General features: G+C 43.4%; 1 protein-coding gene across 2 annotated transcripts in view; it reads right to left on the bottom strand.

The window, feature by feature from the left end:
- Window positions 1-21,590, bottom strand: part of PMEPA1 (prostate transmembrane protein, androgen induced 1) — a 94,108-nt gene extending 72,518 nt beyond the window's left edge. For both annotated transcript variants that reach the window (XM_043987917.1, XM_043987918.1), the window contains exon 1: window positions 20,979-21,590. In XM_043987917.1, the coding sequence (XP_043843852.1) occupies window positions 20,979-21,081 (103 nt within the window). In that variant the 5' untranslated portion in view covers window positions 21,082-21,590. The remainder of the gene's footprint in view (window positions 1-20,978) is intronic.
- Window positions 21,591-21,799: the final 209 nt, after the last annotated feature.

The raw sequence follows: 21,799 nt of genomic DNA, 5'->3' as shown, positions 1-21,799 counted from the left end.
TATCTATCTATCTATCTATCTATCTATCTATCTGTCTATCTGTCTATCTGTCTATCTGTCTATCTATCTACCTATCTATATCTATCATCTATTATCCATCTATGTAAATAGTGATGCCTCTATTTTAATGTAATTGGTTTCCTTTGTAATTCCATGCATTTTTTATTTTATGCATTTAATAACAATATTCCAAGAAGGGATCCCTAGACCTTCCCAGAGGGCCAAAGGGTCCCATCATAGGAAAAAAAAGGCAAAGAACTCTGATCTAGCCCAACCTCTCCATTTTCTAGGTAAAGAATTTGAGTTTCACAACCCTCCAATGAACTTATCATGCAATAGGATGTGTGATATCCAGTAGAATGTGAGCTTCTAGAGGGCAGAGGGTATTTCATTTTTGTATTTGTGTCTCTACTGCCTAGTACACATGGGGGATGTGCTGGAGCCAGATCTAGCCAGGTCATGAGAGCTGATTGTTAAATTTGCAATATGAGCATTTACACCTCAGAAATCACCTATAAACCAGGGCTTGATTTATTATATTGTTGATAGTCTAAACTCAAGAAAGTAATGGAGAAACATCAATAATACAGATTAAATTTAAAAGAGTGTCACGTATACATTTTTGAGAGCTAGTTGTTAAACATTTACTACTGAATCAAATTATAACTATCTATGTTTGTACATCATCCTCACAATAAACCATGTATGAGGGCAAAGATGGTACCTCATCTCAATTCTCTATCTCTCTTAGAGCTTTGTATTCAGTGGTGTGCACAAAGACCTTAGCAAATGTTTGTTGAATGAATGAATGAATGAGTGAAAGGATGAATGAAAGGAAGGAAGGAAGATGAAGCCCAAAAAGGGGAAGCTCCTATATACAGAGACAATATTAGAAGCAAGGTCATTTATGCCCTTTTTTTCTTAGACCATTGTGCCTCTTACAGTGTCAGGGTGTATATGCATGAGTGTGCATGTGTGTCTTAGGGACAACTATATGGTCTACCAGGAGTCAGAGGCTACAGTCACACAGCTGCAGATCTCTAATGGGTTTTGAATATTTTAAGATTAAGTGAATATTTTCATGTGGGATCCAATCACAAGGAATGTGCAACATTGAACTAACTGTGCCTGAATGACTAACTCCTTGAGACATTATTCATACCTGTCTGGGATCACCCACATCTTCATGGCCTATGAAAGAAAGAATGCAGACCAGGATGAGATGTACAGGGAACTCCAATGGGGTGAAGCATGAGTAGGCTCCTTGATGCTTCTGAAATGTCTCAGAAGATAGGGCTCTGACTAATCTGCAATGTGTGGCTACAGAGCCAGAAGAGACAGTAGGTAATATGGGCATGTGTTGGCACTGTAGTAGCCCCCTTTCCAAAAGTATCTAATTAATCCATTTGACAAACACTTATGAAGCACCTTCTATTGCAAAACACAATGCTAGGCACCAGGGATATGCAAAGATAGACATGACACCGAAACTTAAAGTCCAATATGGTAAAAATGACATGGACACAAATAACTATGATGTAATAAGAAAGAGGTAAGTACAGAGGTGAGATCTAGGAAAACTGCTATAAGAAATTGGGGGGTAAGTTTTACTGTGGAGGTGAGATGTTATCTAAGTTGGGCCTTGAAGGAATGGAGAGAATTCAATAGGTAAGAGATTGTAGGTGTCTGTTCCAGTAATGGGGCACAACTTGATTAAAACAAAAACAGACAGGAGGAGAAAGGATGAGAATGGCAGGTCACTGGAACATAGAAAATATAAAGGGGAGTGACCTGAGATAAGGCAGATTGGAGCCTGACTGTGGAGGACCTTGAACGTCAGGCTTCTGTAGCCAATGTGAAACCACTGAAGGGATTTTGAGCAGTCCTTGTCATTTCAGTTATGTCTGATTCTCTGTGATCCCATTTGGGGTTTTCTTGGCAAAGATACTAGGATGTAGGGGCAGCTAGGTGGCGCAGTGGATAAAGCACCAGCCCTGGATTCAGGAAGACCTGAGTTCAAATCCATCCTCAGACACTTGACACTAGGTGTGTGACCCTGGGCAAGTCACTTAACCCTCACTTCCCTGCCCCCCCCAAAAGATACTGGAGTGTTTTGCCATTTCCTTCTCCAGATCACTTTACAAATAAGGAAACTGAGGCAAATGGAGTTCAGTGACTTGCCCAGAGTCACATAGCTAGGAAATGTCTGAGGCCATATTTGAACTCAGGTACTCTAGATTCCAGTGCTGGCACTCCATCCACTGTGCCACCTAGCTGCCCTGTTTTTGAGCAAAGCAAGTGACATTATCAGAGTTCTGCCTTAGGAAAACTACTAAAAGAATAGTATGAAACACAGATAGGTGAGAGAGAGAGAGTGGAGCCAAGGAGATTAGTTAAGAGGCAAATATGGTTAGAAGTATAGGTGTGAAGTAATGAGGACTGAAACTCCAGGTTCAATAGTGCCCAAACTTTGACCACTGGAGATTCACTCTTTTGAACTAAGCATTTCTTTTTACATCCTCTGCTTTAAAAGAGTAAATACTCCTGACAAAAGAAATCTATAAACTACTAACAGGTAAATGATTATATTTGATTCTAGGACAGTAGGCATCCCAGGGCAACTTGTGGGTGCATAAGATACTGAAAGGGCATGGGGGTGAGAAAAACTGTCTCAATTTCACTATTTTGCCAAGAGCCTGCCCTGTTTAGGAGGCTGAGATAAAAATTTATGTGTAGTGGCAAGTTCAGGCCACCTGGGTTAGGGTCTGCTCAGAAGAAAGCATAGGGTAAGAAATAACTGGCTTCTTAAAGTTTGGGGCATCTTGGAGAACTCCTGGGAGGTATTGGGAGCTTCCAACAGAGGGAAGAGGGCACTGAGACCTTCCTAGAGCCCAGGAAGCTTTGTCCCTCATCAGTCTGAAAAAGACTGTCCCACTGGGCTTGGCAGACTTAATGAACAAGAATGTTTGTCTGTGACTCAGATTCCCCCAGTGCAGGTATGAAATATTCTAAAGAGCCAAGGTATTTCAGCAAACATACCACTTTGAAGACTAATTTCCCCCACATGCTACAAGATGAAATGAAAAGGGAAATGGACAGGTTGATGGCCAGCCTACATGAAATGAATATGCTTGTCTCACAAAAGGGTGGGGTTTTTATCGTAGTTTTCTGTCACTGGGCAGAAAGTATATTCATTTTAAGAGGCTTGTACATGGCTAAGTGCTTACTTACCAACAATGCCTGGCACACAGTAGGTGCTTACTAAATGCCTATTAACTAAACGACTAAGAATCAGGGTCTGACAAATTAAGTATTCTTTTATTTTATTGTTTTTTCTTTTCTTGGTGCACAGGCTATGCACAGAGGAGCCAAGAACTTTTGACAATGTCCCTGACCCCAGCAAGGGCACCCTCTCTGAAGCTTCCTGCAGGTAGGGGACAAAAGCAGGGAGAGTACAGGCTTCTGGCTTGGTCTTCCCCAAGTTAGCTTTCATACTGTGAGAGCTGCATGTCCTCATGGGAGGGAGAACAAGTCAGCCACATAGCCATGAAACTCTGGGGAGTCTGGTTACCTGGGTGCCCTTCCCTGTGTCTCTATCTCTGTTCCCCTGTGTCTCGTCAGTCCCTGGTAGAAGTCTCATGCTTTGGGCTGTGCTATGAACTGCTGGATGTCTCTGGCAAAGTGAACACCCAAGGATCTGGGTGGCAATGTGAGGCCGCATCTTGGACCACACCAGAGGTAGCAGAGGGCTGAACTCGGAATCAGAGGATCCAGGTTCAAATCCCTACTCTGCTATGGAGTAGCTGCATGACCTAAAATAAATCACTTTCTCAGACTGTTTCCTCACTAGTGAAAAGGAGGAGGGAGATGGGGGAGAGAATCTTTTACAAGGGGACAAGTGGTGATGAGCCAAGCCATTAGTGTTTCCGGGGGCAGAGGCTGCTAGACTGTGAGCTCCTCCGGGGCAGGGACTGACTTTTTGCCTTAGTTCAGTGACTGTCACATAGAAAGCATTTAACAAATACTTACTGACTGACCCTAATAAATTTGTGGTTGTGGTACACTGACAACACAGCCCCTGCCAATACCTGCAAAGTGAGGTAAGGAACAGAGGCAGTAATCCCTTTCATTTTGCCCCCAAACAGCTTTCACCTGTGACATAAAGGAAATCTGGGTGGTGTGACTTGCCAGACAGATTGTCTCGATAAGCAGCAAAGACCTGGCTTTGCTGTAAACCTTTGACCTGCAAAACTGGCAGAAGTAGAGCCCACAAAGGAATGTGAGTGCTGTCAGCTTGTCTGGCCTATTTCTTAACATGCGGCTCAAAAGGGAACAAGGGGATGGAATAAGTATTTATTAAGCACCTACTACGTGCTAAGCCCTTTACACCTATCATCTCCTTACCTATCTCTCTTACCTATCTCCTTACAAGAACCCTGAGAGGTGAATGCTATTACCCCTGGGTCCCATTTTTTTGGATACTTCACAAATGAGTAAACCGAGGCTATGAGAGATGAAGAGACTTGCCCAGAGTCACACAGCTAGTGAATATCTTGGGATAGAATTCAAACTCGTCCTGTTCTTTCACCTGTCTCTTAGACAACAGTCAAAAGTCCTTCACAGAGAGAACCATGAAGGAAGAATCAAAAGTCCTGGATTTGTATTCCTGGTGACATTAATTAGCTGAGCAACCTTAATCAACTCATTTCTACTCTCTGGGCTTCCATTTTCTCACACATGGATAATGAAAAGCCTGGAGGATTCCTGAGGTCCCTCCCGGCTCTGACATTGAATGTTTAAGTTCTAAGGTTCCTTCTAGATCTGATAGTCTGTGTTCTTCAATGTTCTAAAGTTCCTCCCAGCTCTAACATTAACTTTATGTTCAGTTTTCCTACAGATTACAGTTCTGCTCCCCAGGCCCTCTAAATAAGATCCCTTCATGCCCAGAACTTGACCACCCACCTATTTTTCTCTTTCATAATAGCAGACGTTTGAAGGCCATGATATTCTAAAATTCCTCCTCCCCTGTGACTTGGCTGCCACTGCATCTGAAATCCTTCCAGGAGGGTTGTAACGACTGTACAGGGGTTTTTTCCTGCCTACTAAAAGATGGCAGCCCTCGTTCAGAAATTCCCTTTAGCTTGAAGCTGAATTAATTACATTTACAAAGTGTTTTGAGGCTTCCCCGCTGTTTTACATGTATTAGCTCATTTAATTCCAGGGACACTAGGAGGTAGGTATGACAAGCCCGTCATCTCCACTTCATCAGATGGGGAAACTGAGGTGGCTCAGAGGGTAGTAAGTGACAGGGCTGCAATTTGAACCTGGGTATTGGGTATTGGGACTCTGATTCCAGGGCTCTCTTCATCAGAAGACACGGCCTTTACAAAGGCCAAAAGTGTCAGATGAATTAGCAGAGACCAAAGAGTTAGCTGAGTGACTGGATTCTGTTGCTTGAACTCCAGGTTCTAGCAGGATTATTAGGTGCATCCAAACTTGGCAGAAAGGTTGGGAAGGTCACCAGGGCCAACCTGAGGCAAAAGGGTGAATACATAGAATTTGACTTTGTTTTGACCCTCAGTTTCCTCCAACTCTCTCCTTTTTTCTATATCAAACCCAGAATCCTGATATCCTCTCCACTTGCCAGAACCTATTTTCAGAAAAGAATTTCAAACTCCTTTGCACTATGGACTGATAACAGCTCAAAGAATTACTCCTTCCAGGGGTGTTTACCCTAAGCTAAAGGTATGAGGCCATTACAGCAAAAATGTCAGGCACCAGCTAAGAGTTCCTAAGGTACTTTGAAGGAAGAAGGGATTGTAGGCTTTCTTGCATGGCCCTAGAAGTCATTTTAAGGAAGACAGACCTGCCTTACAGATTATCTAATCCAACTTTCCCATTTTACAGAAAACAAACTGAGGCCTAGAGGGGTAAATGACTTGCCCAAGATCCCATACCATAGGTGGTAATAAAAGGAAAGGAGATTTTAATTCAGGTCTCATTCCAGATTAAGTTCCTTTCTCATTATGCAAGGTTGAAAGTTATAGAATTAAAAGAACTAGGAAAAATAAAGAGTTGCTATGCTATAGGAAAAATTATGGACTCTATGAAGGAGCTTTCCAAATCTCTGGAAAAGAGCTCTTGCTATTATACTAGTATTTCACAGGGTCTTGCTTAATCAAGCATTCTAAGTAATGGTTTTCACACTAACAGTACCTGGATTGATTGGGGGTATCGAGGTGGTGCAGTGGATAAAGCAGCAGCCCTGGATTCAGGAGGACCTGAGTTTAAATCCAGCCTCAGACACTTGACACTTACTAGCTGTGTGACCCTGGGCAAGTCACTTAACCCTCATTGCCCCGTGAAAGAAGGAAGGAAGGAAGGAAGGAAGGAAGGAAGGAAGGAAGGAAGGAAGGAAGGAAGGAAGGAAGGAAGGAAGGAAGGAAGGAAGGAAGGAAGGAAGGAAGGAAAGAAAGAAGGAAGGAAGGAAGATAGGAAAGAAAAACCAGTATCTGGATTGAACTGGAGCTTGTCAAATTCTGAACTGAACCTAGTTTGGTTCTGTTAAATCTGACAGAAAGTGAGATTGATGATGATTTTAAGCAGAGGGCCAGGGGGAACAGCTTGACAGTCTATCGACAGGGGCCCTCCCCACAAAGGAGAACAGTGCGGGATGATGGCAAGACCACTGGGTCTGGAGACAGAAAACATGGTCAACTGAAAGTTTACTGAATTTTGTAGGTGGCAAAAAGAACACTGGACTTGGAGTCAAGAGATCTGGGTTCAAAATGTCTGCCTTTATAAGTACTTGTTATGTTGTTGTCTAGTCCTTTTTCAATCATGTCTGACTCTTCATGACCCCATTTGGAGTTTTCTTGGCATAGATACTAGAGTAATTTGCCATCTCCTTCTCTAGCTCATTTTAAAGATGAGGAAACTGAGGCAAACAGGCTTAAGTGATTTTCCCAGGGTCACACAGCTAGGAAGTGCCTGAGGCCAGATTTAAACTGAGGAAGAGGAGTCTTTCTGACTCTAGGCCAAGCACTCTCCACTGTGCCACCTACCTTATGTGATCCTGAGCAAATCATCCCACCTCTTAACAGTGTCCATTTCTAAGAAATGAGTATAATGACACTTGCAATTTCCACCCTTGAGAATTGTTTTTAGGAAAGTGCTTGGTAAATGTGAAAGTGTCAGAGAAATGAGAGTTATCATCATCATCCATCTTCATCCTCACCCTCATCCTCATCCATCATTGCCATCTCTGGATCAAGAAGAAACAGACATTTATCCCTCCAAAACCAAGAAAGTCAGCAGCCATTTCATCCAGAGCAGAAACTATTATAATTAAATTAAATCAGCACCACTATGTGAGTTTATCCTGCTTTGCAGTATTATGCAAATAGCTAATAATTGCCATTGTTAGTGAAATGGGTGGAAAATGAGGAGTCTTTCTTGAAGACAAATGCCTGGGCCTGAAAGTCTTGCAAACCTTACTGCAACTGTTTTCCTCAAGTAGTCTCCAGAGATATATACTTGTTAGGTTAAGAAAACAAACAAACAAACAACAACAACAACAAAATTGAAACTCTTGCTTTCACCAGTCTGCAGGTCTGATTGGCAAAGGCAACTCAGGCTCACCTCTGGGTCCTGTGGGGACAACAAGTTCCCCAGTATCATGTCTGTCCGTTAAAGAAACCGCCGTCCATAAACACACAAGGCTGATACACTAAACAGATATGAGCGCATTTAGCTGTGATCTATTGGAACGATTGCCGGCAGTGGACAGAAAGCGGTTTTTAAGTGATGGTTAGTGTTACTTAATCGGTTCTATGCACCAATGTAATTGACACCTATCCCATCATCCTTAATACACCCACTTCTTTCTCCCATACCATAAATAGATTAGAAAAGTTTCTGCTGATGGCCGTGACCCCATTTGCTCGTATGCTTAGCCATGTATGAATCACCCTTGGCTTGCTGAGGCACTCTGGAAATCCTGAATGATAACTAGGCGGCACAGACACCAATAAATGAATCATGCTTTCCACAAGACCAAACCTTCCGGGCTTCTACAGACACCAATTACAAAGTAAAAAAGAAAAGAACAAAGAAATTACTCAGGGTGTTTGCGCAAAGTTGATTCATCGGTTTACAGAATTATTACTGACTAAATTGTTTTAGGCGATAGAGTAACGAACCTGCTACAACAGATCAGCCGGTGAGAAGAAAATGGGAGCAAAAAATAAATAAAATGAGGCGCAAGATTCTTTCCAGTGATAGATCATTTCATTTTCTCCATCTTTGGAAAAGATAGTTTTTGAGGCTTTATTTTCCAAGGCCTCGATTACACAGGATAGATGTTGTTAATGAGGTGTGTACTTGTGTGTTCTCTGAAAATGGAGAATAAATATTCACCTAGTGTTAGCCAATGTCTAAGTAGTAACAAATTCTTATTGAATCACTCAGCACATTTCCTCTCCCTATCCTCACCCCCACCCCCACCCAAACCAACAACTTGAAACCAAGAAAGAAATAACTAACTCTGAGGCAGAATAGTAACAAAGAAAGATGTCCTTCTGTTCAGGGGATTATGATGCATATCAAACAAAAAGTTTCACACAGCCTTTTAACTTCCTTCTAGTGGATAGATTTGAGATCAAATGCTTTACATCCTATAAAAATTTATGCAAACTCAAAAAAGTGGTATGTGCTCTGACCGTATAGAATCCAAAAGAAAAAATGTGTCCTCCAAATTAGGCCAGTGAGTCTGGCTCGTTCCCTTTCCCAGCCTAGGTAAATCCATTTTGAACGCATGCCACCTGGCTCAGGTGGGGCCCTGGGAGGGCACATGGTCCTCAAAGAGTTGATGTCAGGAACGGTTTCTATTGTACCTGATCCCGTTCTTCAGTTGTCTGTCAGCTGAACCCTTATTGCACTAAAAGCACTTGGGGGTGGAGATGGGGTGTAAAGCCAGGCTTCACCTCAAAGATTTGGGCCGTGTCTCCACAGGCCAGGTGACTAGGAGGGAGGATTATGCAACACACCTGGGAATTTAATCAACATGGGCAAGCCATCTTCTAGATCATTTAGCATGAAAACTTTGATGCCTAAAGGGCAGATTGGTTTGAGAAAATGAGATAAAAAGGGAGAAAAAAAGTTCAAACAAAACACCACCATAATTGTCCTTGACTGCAAAGCCTCTCCTTTGGAGAGCCAATTCAAGTAGCTTGTAGGATCCCAAGGTGGGAGAAGGTTCATGACTTTAGCCTGCCGCCTAAGCTGGCACACCTGTCTGAACCGTCACATCAGCACATATTGATGCAGACAAGTCTTTTCCGAAGGGAGCTCCTAAGCAAAGAGAGTGAAAAAGGTCCCTCCATGAACTGTGATGAACTATGATGAACTGGAGAGCCTCAGTCAGGGCAGGCAGTACATGCATGCTCAAGGAGGGCCCAGGCTACCTTTGCCTGAAGTTGTCACTTTTTCACAGTGCTTTTGTGACTTTGCATAGACACTGGCTATATTGGCTTTAAGTTTTGAAGATGTACTTGGGAGGGGCCGGATTATGCCGGTTAAAGATCTCTTCTTGCCCTGTGCACACATCTACTTGAAAATTCTGTACCAAGGGGGCAGCTAGGTGGCACAGTACTGGCCCTGGAGTCAGGAGTACCTGAGTTCAAATCCGGCCTCAGACACTTAACACTTACTAGCTGTGTGACCCTGGGCAAGTCACTTAACCTCAATTCCCTCACTTAAAAAAAAAAAATTCTGTACTAAAAAGCAAAGAAATCTCATCTATCAAAAGAGATTCTAATAATGTCTTCAATGATTAATTTTAGCAACAACAACAATAAAAAGCCTTTGTAGGATCAAGGTGCCATTATACCACCACCTTTTTAAATGAAAAACAAATTCCATTTAAATAGAATATCTTGTTCTTTCTACTCTTCAGAGATGAAGCAAAATCCTGCAGGGACTTGGTTAGCCCTACCAGGGGACAAAAAACTGGTCTGAATAGGTCTTATGTTATTCAGTTTATAAGATAACCTTTTATCTTTTCCCAGATATATTCAGGGGATGGTTAAAAAATGTCTTGGGTAAAAACAATATCTAAAAATGGTTATCTGAGTGAACTTTTACTTCAGATGCTGACGAGTGGCATTTTAGGAAAGCTATGGAAATCATCAAGGGAGGAAAGGAAAATGTTCACGCCCCCAGTCCTAGGAGATTGTCATTAAGATCACCAACAAAATCTCCTTTTGCTATGGTAGGAATGTGCCAACAGAAGGAGAGAAGCTAATTTCAATTCCAGCCAAAAGGGGCTGCAGGAATAACTAGGAAGGATGTGAGGCAGAAACACTGCACAATACAATCTGTCAAAGACCTAAAGGAAATTGAGGCTGGTAGAAACAGAACCTGTTTGGACAAAACGTTCAGCCTTCCTGATTACTATGTCCGAGGTGGCCACTCTTGACTTTGTGGCATCTGACAATTTGTCCAAAGTATATCCACTGTAGTAGGGCAAAGGAAAGACTTTTCTGGGTTTCATCTCCATAAGGGTAAAGGTTCTTTAAGGAGAAGAGAATTAGTGCAATGCTGTCTTGAGGAGGTTTAAAAAAAAAAAGAACAAAAAATACCACACACACAAAAAACCCCTCTGCAACAGAGAAAATGCCAAAAAAAAAAAAAAATCAGATCACAAAGTTGTCTCGGGATTGTGCTTGTTACCAATAATTAAAGCCTTTTTTCTTAGTAAAAAGTAGCTCCCCAAGCTCACTGATATATAATAATGATAAATGGTTGCTGCTGAAATATGTCTGGAAAGAAAGTCTTCCTCTTTGAATTACCCAATACGTCTGAAATCTGCAGCAGTTCATTTGAAACACTTTGTGGGATTCGAAGCCAATTTATTGCCCTCACCCCCAGCCTTTCCACTCCCTGCCCCCTTTAAAAAAAAAATCTGCAATTCTTTGAAAGGAGTGAGACACTGAACAGGAACAGACTGATATATTCCTAAGTCCGCAGGCCCTTCAAATGTGTTGGTTTTAGTCTGGTAACTGTGAAAACAAGCTAAAATTCATTCAAATATGTGTGTCACACATTAACTCCTTGAAAGCTTCAGGGTATTATAGGCTGGAGTGTCCTTTTCAAGTCTATGTGCTACACCCTAGATAGAGAAGAGATAAGATTAATAGGAATGTATCCAAGTCATATCTAAAAGGAATGACTGTACACAGGAGAGAATTTTCATTTGGTGAAGTCAAAGCCTACAGTCATAGAATCTACATCCTGTTGCTTCCTTCAGGGAGGTAGGTTTTCTTGTCACCATAAATATCATGTGCAGGTCCAGTGCCAAAAAATGAGCTGTAATGGACTGGTGGGTGGTTGCACATGTAGAGACCTGAAGCCCTTAGTAATGTCAAAATGAACAGAGTTTTCCTGCTTAAGGACTACTTTCTATTGATTTCTGTTCCCCAGACTGCCGTAAATGGATGCTCACTTTTCCCAAACACCCAAACCTACCCAGTTTGGCAAAGTGCAATGGGGGAAGGAGGAGATATGCTTGATTTCATAAGGAATGTTTAAAACAATTTTTTTTTCATAAGGAATGTTTAATTGGGACCAGGGCCATATAAAGTCCAGTCCCCTAAACAGGCTTTGTTCCCCATCCTCTTTTCTCCCCTATATTTCACTCTGAGCACCAAGGCTTAATGACTGATTGTTGGGATTCAATTTAGGAAAAATTTCATTTGTTTTATTTTCACATCTTCCTCACCCCAGTCAGAAATATAGGAAGTTACAGAGTCAGCTCCAGACTATACCAGAACAATCCGCAAGGTTCAGTAGAAAGAGTACAACAGACAGCCTGAGTTCCAATACTGCTTCTCCTATTTGTTACCTGAGTGACCTTGACCAAAGTCATTTCGTTTCCCTGGGTTCCAGTTTGGATTAGGAGAGCTCTAAAATGCCTTTGCAGCCCTAAATCTAAAAACAAGGTGAAAGGTAAATTCAAACATGGTTGTCAAAAGTCAAGCATTTATTGAGCACCTTCTGTATGTATGTAAGGTCCCAAACTTATAATAAATAACTCCTCAAGGAATTCACTATCTAGTTGTACAAAAATCAATCCCTAATTTCTCAAAGAAAAGTTTAACCTGGCTGTGGAAACAACACCCATGCATACAAAAAGGCAAGTGCCAAGTGAGTGGAAAATCCTTCCAATTATTTTTTTTAATGTCTGCAACAAGTAACTGATTGTTGGACTCTCTCTCCTCTTCCCTCCCTACCAACAAACCATGCACTGAAATGAACCAAATGCTAGGTTTGGAGTCAGCGGACTTAGGTTGCAGTCATGACTTCACCACTTACTATTCCTTTCTGGGCCTCAGTTTCCCTATCTATAAAAAAAGAAGCCTTGGGCTGGATAATCTCCATATTTGTTACCTGACAGCTTTAAATCTGTAATCTCTGAGCCAGCAGGTAGTTTTAGGGTCCAACTTAAATTACTTTCTAATGATCCTTGCAAAGAAAATATTAAAGATCAGAAAATGAGGAAGTGTCATGGGATACTTTCAGAGAGACTGGAACTCCGCCACCTGAGTCTAGGGACACCAAGTCTTTCATTCAAATGTACAGGGGGTTTAATTTTCAGTATCACCCCATGTTGGCAAGCTAATTCCAGAAGCTTCATGAAAACCCATGGTAACTTTTCCAAAATGACATATTCTGGTTGGTAACAAACACCTCCGTGCTACAGGCTGACAAGAAATGAGGTGTCAAAAAATCTGCTTATTAATGTCACCTTCCCTCCTCACTGAAGGGAAGAGTTAGCTATAAGCCGTCAAGTGGTTTGCAATGAAAATCATTTCAGGCATTGGCATGTCAAGGGAATGTTTTAGTCCATGCCTCAGGATTTGGATATAGTGCCGCAAGATACATAACCTAAGCAGGCTAATGATAATAATTGACATCTACATAGAGCATGAGGGTTTACAAACCACTTTACGTCCACTGTTACGTTGCAACCTTACAACACTTGAAATACTACAAATAATCCATATTAGCTCCCTTTTACTGATCAGGAAACTGAGGTACAACAAGGGTAATGGACTTTGCACACAGTCAGGCGTCTAGTAAAATTACCAGAGACAGTATTTAAACATAGGTCGGCCTCCTATGCCACGGTGTCTGTCAAAGAAAGCATAGTCACTATACAACCATCTCCCTATAATCCTGGGCTTTGAGGTTTGAAACCGTTCTTCCTTTCTAAGCCATAGATAATTGTCAGATCGCATGGCTGCTCACTTTCCTATCATTATCTACAGCAATCTATGGGAGTTCCCTCAACTTAGAGTGGCACTGACACTTTGGAATGAATGGAAGATCAGGGGGCTCTTTCAGTCCTGTGTCTTTCTACCTTTGCTTCCAAGTCAAATTAAGTGAAAAAGCCCTGAAACAACAATACTGACATCCTCTTGAGAGGCTTAGCCAAACATATGCCAAACAAATTCTTGAGTGTGGGTACTTTGGTCTCTGTAAGTTAGCTGAATGTTTAGAGCATGGTACTAAGAAAGCCAAGATCAAAGCCCCCATATGAAAAAGGTAGCCTTGCCTCCTTCCCTGGCCAAAGATTGTATCACTCATCACCAGCAGCTGAAGTGACTGAGTTCCTAATATGTGTAGGGCACCAGACTCACATATGTGGCTTGTCACAAGGGAGACCGGTGAGAGAATAGATTGGTCACTGTAGCCCTTCTCGACTACTGGGGAAAACCCCTACAATCCTAATTGATGGCAGGTGGAAGGTGTCATCATCATTCACGAATGTGAGCACACCAACTGACTTGACAACAACTCTAAAAATGGCCTGTCAATTCAGGCTCATTCTTCCCATGAGTGTAGCATGAGGAGAGCCAAAGGCTGGCAAGGGACTGGAATTGAGAAATCCATTTATAAGAGTGTCTTCTCTTTCTCTGGCATGACCCCTAGACTCAGAGCCATCTGTAAGCTTTTTTTTTTTTAAGATGAAATACTACTGTACCCGAAAATGGGAAGAAATGAAAAACCTCTCTATGCAAAAACCACCCAGGCAGGGTGTAGTCCTCTGGGGGCTGAAAACGAGTAACCTTTACAAAACAAAACCCCAAAGGCTCCTTCAGCTGCAAAAGGACACAGAACATCTTGTTTTCCATCAGTAAAAGAATTCAGGATTAAAGATAATTCTAAATGTTTTGGGTGTTATTCAGAAAAAGACCCAATACTATGTATTTCCACTTGTCCCTGGATGTGGGCCGTGGTAACTTCTACTGTCAGAGCCTTGGAGAGGAGAGCATCAACCCCCACCTCACGCCCCTCCCCACCCCCACAAAAGCAGCTTTGGCACAAGAGAAGCCTTACTCCAGGAACAACTTAGCAAGACTCTTTCATTTGGAAAGGCTATTGCATAAATTTACACAACTCACCCAGGAGCCATTTGTTGTGGGGTTTTTTTCTTCTCTTCCCTTCATCAAAAAGAGGTTTTAACCATTTCCAGAGAACTGGGAAGCTGGCCACCAAAGTGAGAAGGGTGTAGCATGACTGTGTTTGTTGAGAGGAATAATTAGTTATTTAGAGACTCAGCAAACATTGAGGTCACCCCTGACCTGTTACCCTGAACCCTTTAACTGGCTTAACCAGGACAGTGGGGGTGGGGAGAAATGGTGGCTGGAGAGACTGGTATGGCTACAGGAAGATTCATCTCTTGAGTCACTGAGAAAGCCAGACTTGAGCCTGGAATAATTCAACATTTGCTTTTGTATCCTTAAGCCTAATTCCTTCACAGAAACCAGTTGCCTTATTTGCCCAGAACTGAAAGCCATTGGAAATCAAGATGGCCTCAAAATATCTGGGCCAACCCCACCTCCTCCCTAGAATATATTAGCATGTTGTGTTGGGGGAGAGATTCATTGGCATGATTTTCTTTTTACTTTAATACTTAAAATCACAGATCCTTTCTTGTTAATGCCAGGACTTCCTCAACCTAGGCAGATGGCAAACCCTTCAAGCCTGAGTCGATTTGTGTGTGTGTGAATTTGAAGCAGCAGAAAGCCCTTGTGGTCAACCCTGCAGTCGTGAATACTGGATATTATACTACATACCTTTTTAATGAACACCATTACTGAACAAATCAAATCCCATATCCTGAATTACCAGGTTTTTTTAAAGATACAAACACAAATAATTTAATAGGTCTTTCTCTTTCTCCTCTATCCAATCAAGAGAACTCTCCCCCCAAAAATACTTGGTAATGAATCCCCAGGGGTAGGAGGATGTGACTTAATTTGAAGGTTTTATAAAAGGAACTGAACCAGACAATTTTAATGGCAAAATACTAACTGTACACCCTTTATACTGTCAAGAAAGCAAATGTTTGATTTGTGGGGGGTCAGCAAATTGCAATTGGCTGGCAGGATTTGGTCTATAGGCCATAGTTCGCCAATCCCTGGATAAGACTGTTAGAAGTAGGATATAGTGGAAAAAGTATTGGAATTGGTGCCAGAGGACTGGGTTCAAATCCCATCTCTGCCTCTGATTTTGTAGTCAGAAGCCACGAGTCTGAATCCTGGTTTTGTTACTTATTTAACTGTGTAGCCCCTGACAAGTCATTCACCCTCTTTCTAGTACTCAGTTTCTTCACTTGTAAAGGAAGTGTCTGGGATTGGACGACCTCTAAGGTCCATTCCAATTCCAAATATATGATTCTATAGAACTGTGATCCAGTTGAATCACCGACAATAAAGTCATTTAGTGTTACTTTGGAAAAAGAATCCAAAATGGCAGGATTCTGGCCAGTAGAGGATTTTTTGAAGAACCAGACTTATATACCTGACATTTATATAGCAATTCAAACGCAAAGTAAAGTGACCTGTGTAAGGTCACACAGCTGAATAGGAAACAGAGCCAAAATTCAAATTCCCCATCTTCTGATGACAAATTCAGAGATTCTTCCATTCCACTCTAGCTTCCTCCCAGCTCTGCCTTGCTGTAAAGGCAGTCCACATTCAAGTAAGAGCTCAGCTCACAGGAGTTCTGTGCCAAACAGGCAACCAAATCACATAGTAGGTGCTCAAGGAATACTTGTTGAATAAATGGATGTTCGTGTCAAAATATTCCCTCTGATCCACAGTTTTAAGATTTTTCTTTGCATTTGTCTGATCAGAAACTTCAATAATAAGCCAATAAGTCAATCAGAGAACCGCCCCCCTCCAAAAAACAAAACAAAACAAAAACTTGCCAGGAGAACAGTTCTTTCCTCAAAAGTAGTCAGTTTAAACATCTGTCCTTTGATCTGAAGTCTGTTAGCACTTGGCAACTTTTAATCCCAGTGACCACCCCCCATTTCCTAAAAAAGAGATGTGTTCCATTGCAATCTGTTTTCAGGGTAGCAAACTATTAAAATGAAATCCTGCATTTTCTGACTCTCAAACCATCCCCTATTGGCTAGTCAAAGACATCTAATGGCCTACCCAGGCCCGCTGGAGTTATATGAACAGTACAATCCAGTTTAGTTTTTGTCTGAATGGTAGCCAGATTAAATCTACATATATTGCAAAGGACATATTCAAAGCTAGGATGACATGCTTTTTAGTATTCCCCATAAAGAGCCAGCCTGATTTTTCTAAAGTCATGGAAGTGTAACAGTACAAAGAACTACAGAATGAACCTCCGGGAATTTGGGCTTGCAGTTTTAGCGAAGTCATTTTACTCCTCTGGGACTCAAGTTTCCTCATCTGATTATCTCTTAGGTCTTTTCCAGTTCCAACATTCTATAATTCTATGATCCTAAGGATAACACGAAGCCAGGAACTCATCCCCAAGGTGGGAGTAACATCTGACCCTATCATGTATGAGTCATCTCCTTCCCAATGGTGTTAACTCCATGAGGGCAGGGTCCCTATGTAGAATATAAATTCACCCAGAGAGAAGGGACCTGAAAACATAGAAGGACCATAGAATGACAATGCTGGAAGAGATTTTAGAAGATAGACTGTTAAGAGAGAGAATTTAAGTTCCTTGAAGACAGGAAGAGTTTTGCATTTGTATTCTTGGGGTTTGGGACAATGCAGGCTATTTAGTAGATATATAATAAATTATTGTTGATTGTTTGATTTGAAGAGATCATCTGACCAAATCCCTTTATTTTATAGATGAGGAAATTTAAATCCAGAGAACTTAGCCAAGGTCACACAGTCTAGAAAAAAAAAAATGGCTTGCCCAGTACCTCTGTCAACCATGTTCCTTGTAAATGTTAACTAAAAATGAAAATTACAAGCCTGACCCATTTCAAGTGCCTTGTTCTTAAATCCAACTGTAAACTATTATTTGAAAATACATCTGAGATGAATCGTACACAAAATAGCTTTTGATTAGGACTCTGTCCAAATTTTCTTCCTCCCAGCAAAAAGATAAACCTGAACACAGGGCATTTGGACTTAATTCATACTAACACAACATTTTAGGGAAATCTGATTAGTATTTGTAACAGATAAACATTTTCAAGATGTGTCCTTGCCTTTCCAGCTTTCTCTCCTCAAATAATTAAAGGCTGTGTTTAAAAAATATATTGAATGCAGGAACTAATTAGAACACCTAAGAGGCAGGCAAAAGTGTGAGCCATGCTAACCTTGTAGGTCAGCCTCCCCAGAGCTTCACTTCATCAGAAGTGAGAAATGAAGTCTATTTGGAAGAGCAGACAGTTAGGGCAGACAACTAAATTAACAAGACTGTCTCCGTGTCAGCCAAAACATCATTATGGCTGATTAGTTGAGAGGAAGGGACAGAAATAAAAATGATGAATTAAAAAAAAAGTAAGACCCTGAAAGGATTTTGAGGAAAAGGAAGATGATAAAGCTCTGGAACACAAAATCACAGGGTTGACATATCATTTAATGCTAACAGCAATTCGGTGGCCCTCCAGCATAATGCTTTATGACAAAATGAAATAAAATGCAGCTAGCCCTTTAAAATTGGTGAGATTTTGTTTCTAAACACATGTGAACATATTTTAATAATATTCACAGGCATTTAATTATGTCTCAGGAGTTTAAAAGGCCCTTTGGAGAACTAAGTGGGCTATTTTGCCACTTCAGCTGCCCTGACATTGAAAAAATATTAAAGGCCAAGGGAAGGAAGGACTCTTCCCAGAGCCCTAGTAAGGACTTTAATTATTTGGAGGGAATGGAGTGGGATGTCTGGACTCTCGTAACCAAAGCAAACCAACATTTCTTGACAGCAGCTCTGCTTTCTCTTCTGTCTGGGAAGGCAGGGCCCCTTGTTATTTTTACCTTTTGCATAGTACTGTACAGTGAGGTTGCAATCTTGGCCAAGCATTCTGTCTAATATGTAGCAACACCATGTTGCCCTGGCTAATGAATGTGGTACTCCCATGACCCTGCAAGCACCACTTGGATCTGTATACCAAAGCAGGTCCCTGACCTGAGGAAGTGGGGACACAGCCTAGATAAACTTCCACCTGCCTTCCCCCAACTTTACCCAAAACACAACACCCAAAACAAAAATTCTACCTGGTTATTAGTGTATACTCATAAGCACATGAAGGGACTGTAAGACATTCTGATGGAATGATTACATTTAAGAACTAGACCTGAAGTCAGGAGACCTAGGTTTTGTTTTGAGTGTGTGTCTCAGCAAGTCACAGTCTCTCCCAACCTCCATTTTAAATGGGGATAATAGCAATCCTAGCTACTTCACAATGTTGTTCTGAAGCAAAGAATAGCTTAGGAGAAAAAGGGGTATATGTGTTGTCAGAAAACCTGGTTCAAATCTTAGTTTTACTATGTACTATCTTGTGTGAGCTTTAGCAAGTGATTTCAAGTGCTCTGTGCCTCAGTTTCCTCACCTGTAAAATGAGGATGTTGGATTGCATGGTCTCTAAGGTCCCTCCCAGCTCTAAATCCTTGACCTTAAAGTGCTATAAAATGGTAGTAACCATTGTTAAGAGAATCGAATATGAAGATGCTTGTGCAAAGTAGTCTTCCCTGACTAATCTTCAGGAAAAAAGAGAAAAAAATATGTGTGTGCCTGTGTTATTCATATACACATATGTATTTCAGTGTTTGGGGCAGGAATTTTGTACAAATAAAGGACCCCAAATAGTTAGGGGGCCATAAAAACACAAGCACCTGAAAAGGGGTAAGAGGTTACCCGTTGGGATGTCTAGGGGCTCCCATGAGGGGGGAGAGGTTCTTAGTCCCTGTATGATGGATATTTTCCAATTGTCTTGAGTTTTTTTTTCCTGACATTTCAATTGAAAGATGAAGCAGACAGAATAGCTTTGGCTCCTGTCCTTCCCCCAAAGGGCACTACCAGCATCAACAAAAGGTGCCCTAAACTTGGGTTCGTGTAGCCATTGTCCAGGCTAGACATTGCCAATCTGCCTAGACCTGGGCTATTTATAGAAGCGCACCGGCAGGGCGCGCACACGCACGCGCGCGCGCGCGCACACACACACACTCACTCACACACACACACACACACACACACACACACACACACACTCACTGTCTCTCTCAAACGTCTGTCTGGAAGGGCATTTTTACCAGCTAAGTTGATAAGGAGGCCGTTTAATTGCTCCATCATTATTGCCCCTTAGGGAAGTAAAATGGAAACTTCATTGATTTCCCCCCCCCCTTCCCCGACACACACACAGCGCTCCCCAGAGCACTCGCAGCTGTAGAAGGCACCCCCTCACCCAGGCGGCAGGGGTAAGGGGGTGGAGGGTGATGACAGGGGGGAGCCGCAGCGAACCAGACAGTCCCAGGGGACTGGGGAAGAGGGGCACTTTTCCCAATGAAACAAACCCTCCTCCAGGCTGATCCATCAAGTCTCTTAGGCTCAGGGACCGATACCTGTAGAGGGGAGCTCTCTTGGGGTAAGGTAGGGGGTCGTGGCAGACTGCTCATGCCAGGGGCTGGAGCTTTAACTGGCTCTAGGGCCTGGCCATTGCCGCCCCACTCTCTCCTCTCCTCACACCCCGCTGAGTTCGCTCAGGGACCGTGGGGACAAAGCCGGGAATCGCGCCAGCTGGAGACCTGCGGCGGCGGCGGCGGCAGTGCGCGCCTTCCCGCCGAGCTCCCTCCCTCCCCACGGCGGCCCCGGGGAACCAGAGCTTCCAAAGCCTGGACACCCCATCCCCTGGCCATCCCCAGTCCAGGGCCCCACTGGAGGTGACAATCTAGGGAACGCCGGGGGCGAGAAGCGGCTTGGGCCGACCGGGTAGACGCTGTCCCCGGGGTTGAAGAACTGGGCGGAATGGGGCAGAATGGGGACGACTCGGGTGGCAGCAGATGAGCCCTGTCCAGGGCCCCCAGTCCCGAAGTGGATCTGGAGACAGGAAGCACCAGGGAGAGCAACTAGACCACAGTGATCCTTTCACCACCTGCCCCATGGCCCTTCTTCCTCCGCCTCTCCAAAAGTCATAGACTCCTGAACCCCTACCTGAGCTGTGAGGCGGAGAAACCGGAACAGAAAGCACTCTCAGGCTCAGAAAACATCCCAGACACAGACATACGGGACGGACAGACAGGCAGACAGACAGACAGACCCCGCACCTCCAGTGGGAAAGGGGAATCTGAAGCGAGAGGAAAGAGGACTGCCGTGTGAGAGCTTAGGTGAGAAGAAGAGAGGTGAGGTAAGAAGAACGCGGAGGTGTGAAGAGGTGAGGAGAGGATAGGTTAGGATAAGAGTAAAGGTGAGAAGAGAGTAAAGGGAGGAGAAAAGTGAGGATGGGCAGAAAAGAGAAGAGGCGAAGAGAAAAGCGAGCAAAGGAAAAGATGTGAGAGGAGAGAACACCGGAGAGAGCGCAGCAGGAGAAAGGCTATAAGACAAGGGGTCCCCCAGGAAAGGGGTCTGGAGGCTTCTGGGGGTCAAGGACCTAGGGAACCCGAGCGAGAAGCGAAGGGAGATAGGATACTCACTGATCTCCATGCTCTGGAACAAAGACCTTTTGCAGTTGCATGTGCAGGACACATTGGGCTGCCCGGCGGCCGCGGTGCTGTTGAGACCCATTAAGTTATACATTTAAAAAGGAGGGAGAGGAAAACGGGGGACTTGGAGAAGAGCGAGGGGGGCTCCGGGAGGCACCACATAAAGGAGGATCCTGCGGCTGCCGCTGCTCCAGCCCAAGGAGGGAAGAGAAGGCAATGCGCTTGTCTCTCTTAAAAAAAAATACGATTCTGGAAAAATTAAGTTATAAAACAAAACAAAACCCAAAAAACGGTGGGGGGAAGAAACAGTCAAACAGGGGGGAGGACCTCGCTGCTCTTTCTTCCCTCCCCCCGGCTCCCCTTCTCTCCAGCCTCTCGGTAAGTTTCCCTTGCCCCAGCGCCGGCTGAAAGCGCCTAGCTACTACTCTGTTACTGCGCTGGCCGGACCGAGCGACGGACTCCCGGCGGCGGCTTCCCCCGCCACTCCGCCTCCTCCGCCTCCTCCTTCAAGTCCAAGGAGATTGGGTTTCATATGGAGATACGGGACTGAGGCAGGCAGACGGCCTGACGTCAGCGCTAGACGGAACTGCCCTTTTCCACCGCACTGGCGGGGAGGGGGGGGAGTCTAGGAAGGAGGAGAGGAGCCCCCCTCTAGCCTTGGCGGCTGCACCAATCCCTACCGAGGTTCCCCCGCACCCCCTCCTTTCTCCCTCCCAGTGCGAGGAAAAGGGGGGGGGCGGAATGAATGGGGGGGGCGGTGAAACTGACTCTTAAAGGGACAGAGTGCATTCCCGAATGCAGCAAAAGCCACC

This window comes from Dromiciops gliroides, chromosome 2, assembly GCF_019393635.1.
Source record: "Dromiciops gliroides isolate mDroGli1 chromosome 2, mDroGli1.pri, whole genome shotgun sequence".
Taxonomy (NCBI): Eukaryota; Metazoa; Chordata; class Mammalia; order Microbiotheria; family Microbiotheriidae; genus Dromiciops; species Dromiciops gliroides.
The sequence above is the reverse complement of the archived record's forward strand: the minus strand, read 5'-3'. Positions and strand labels throughout refer to the sequence as shown.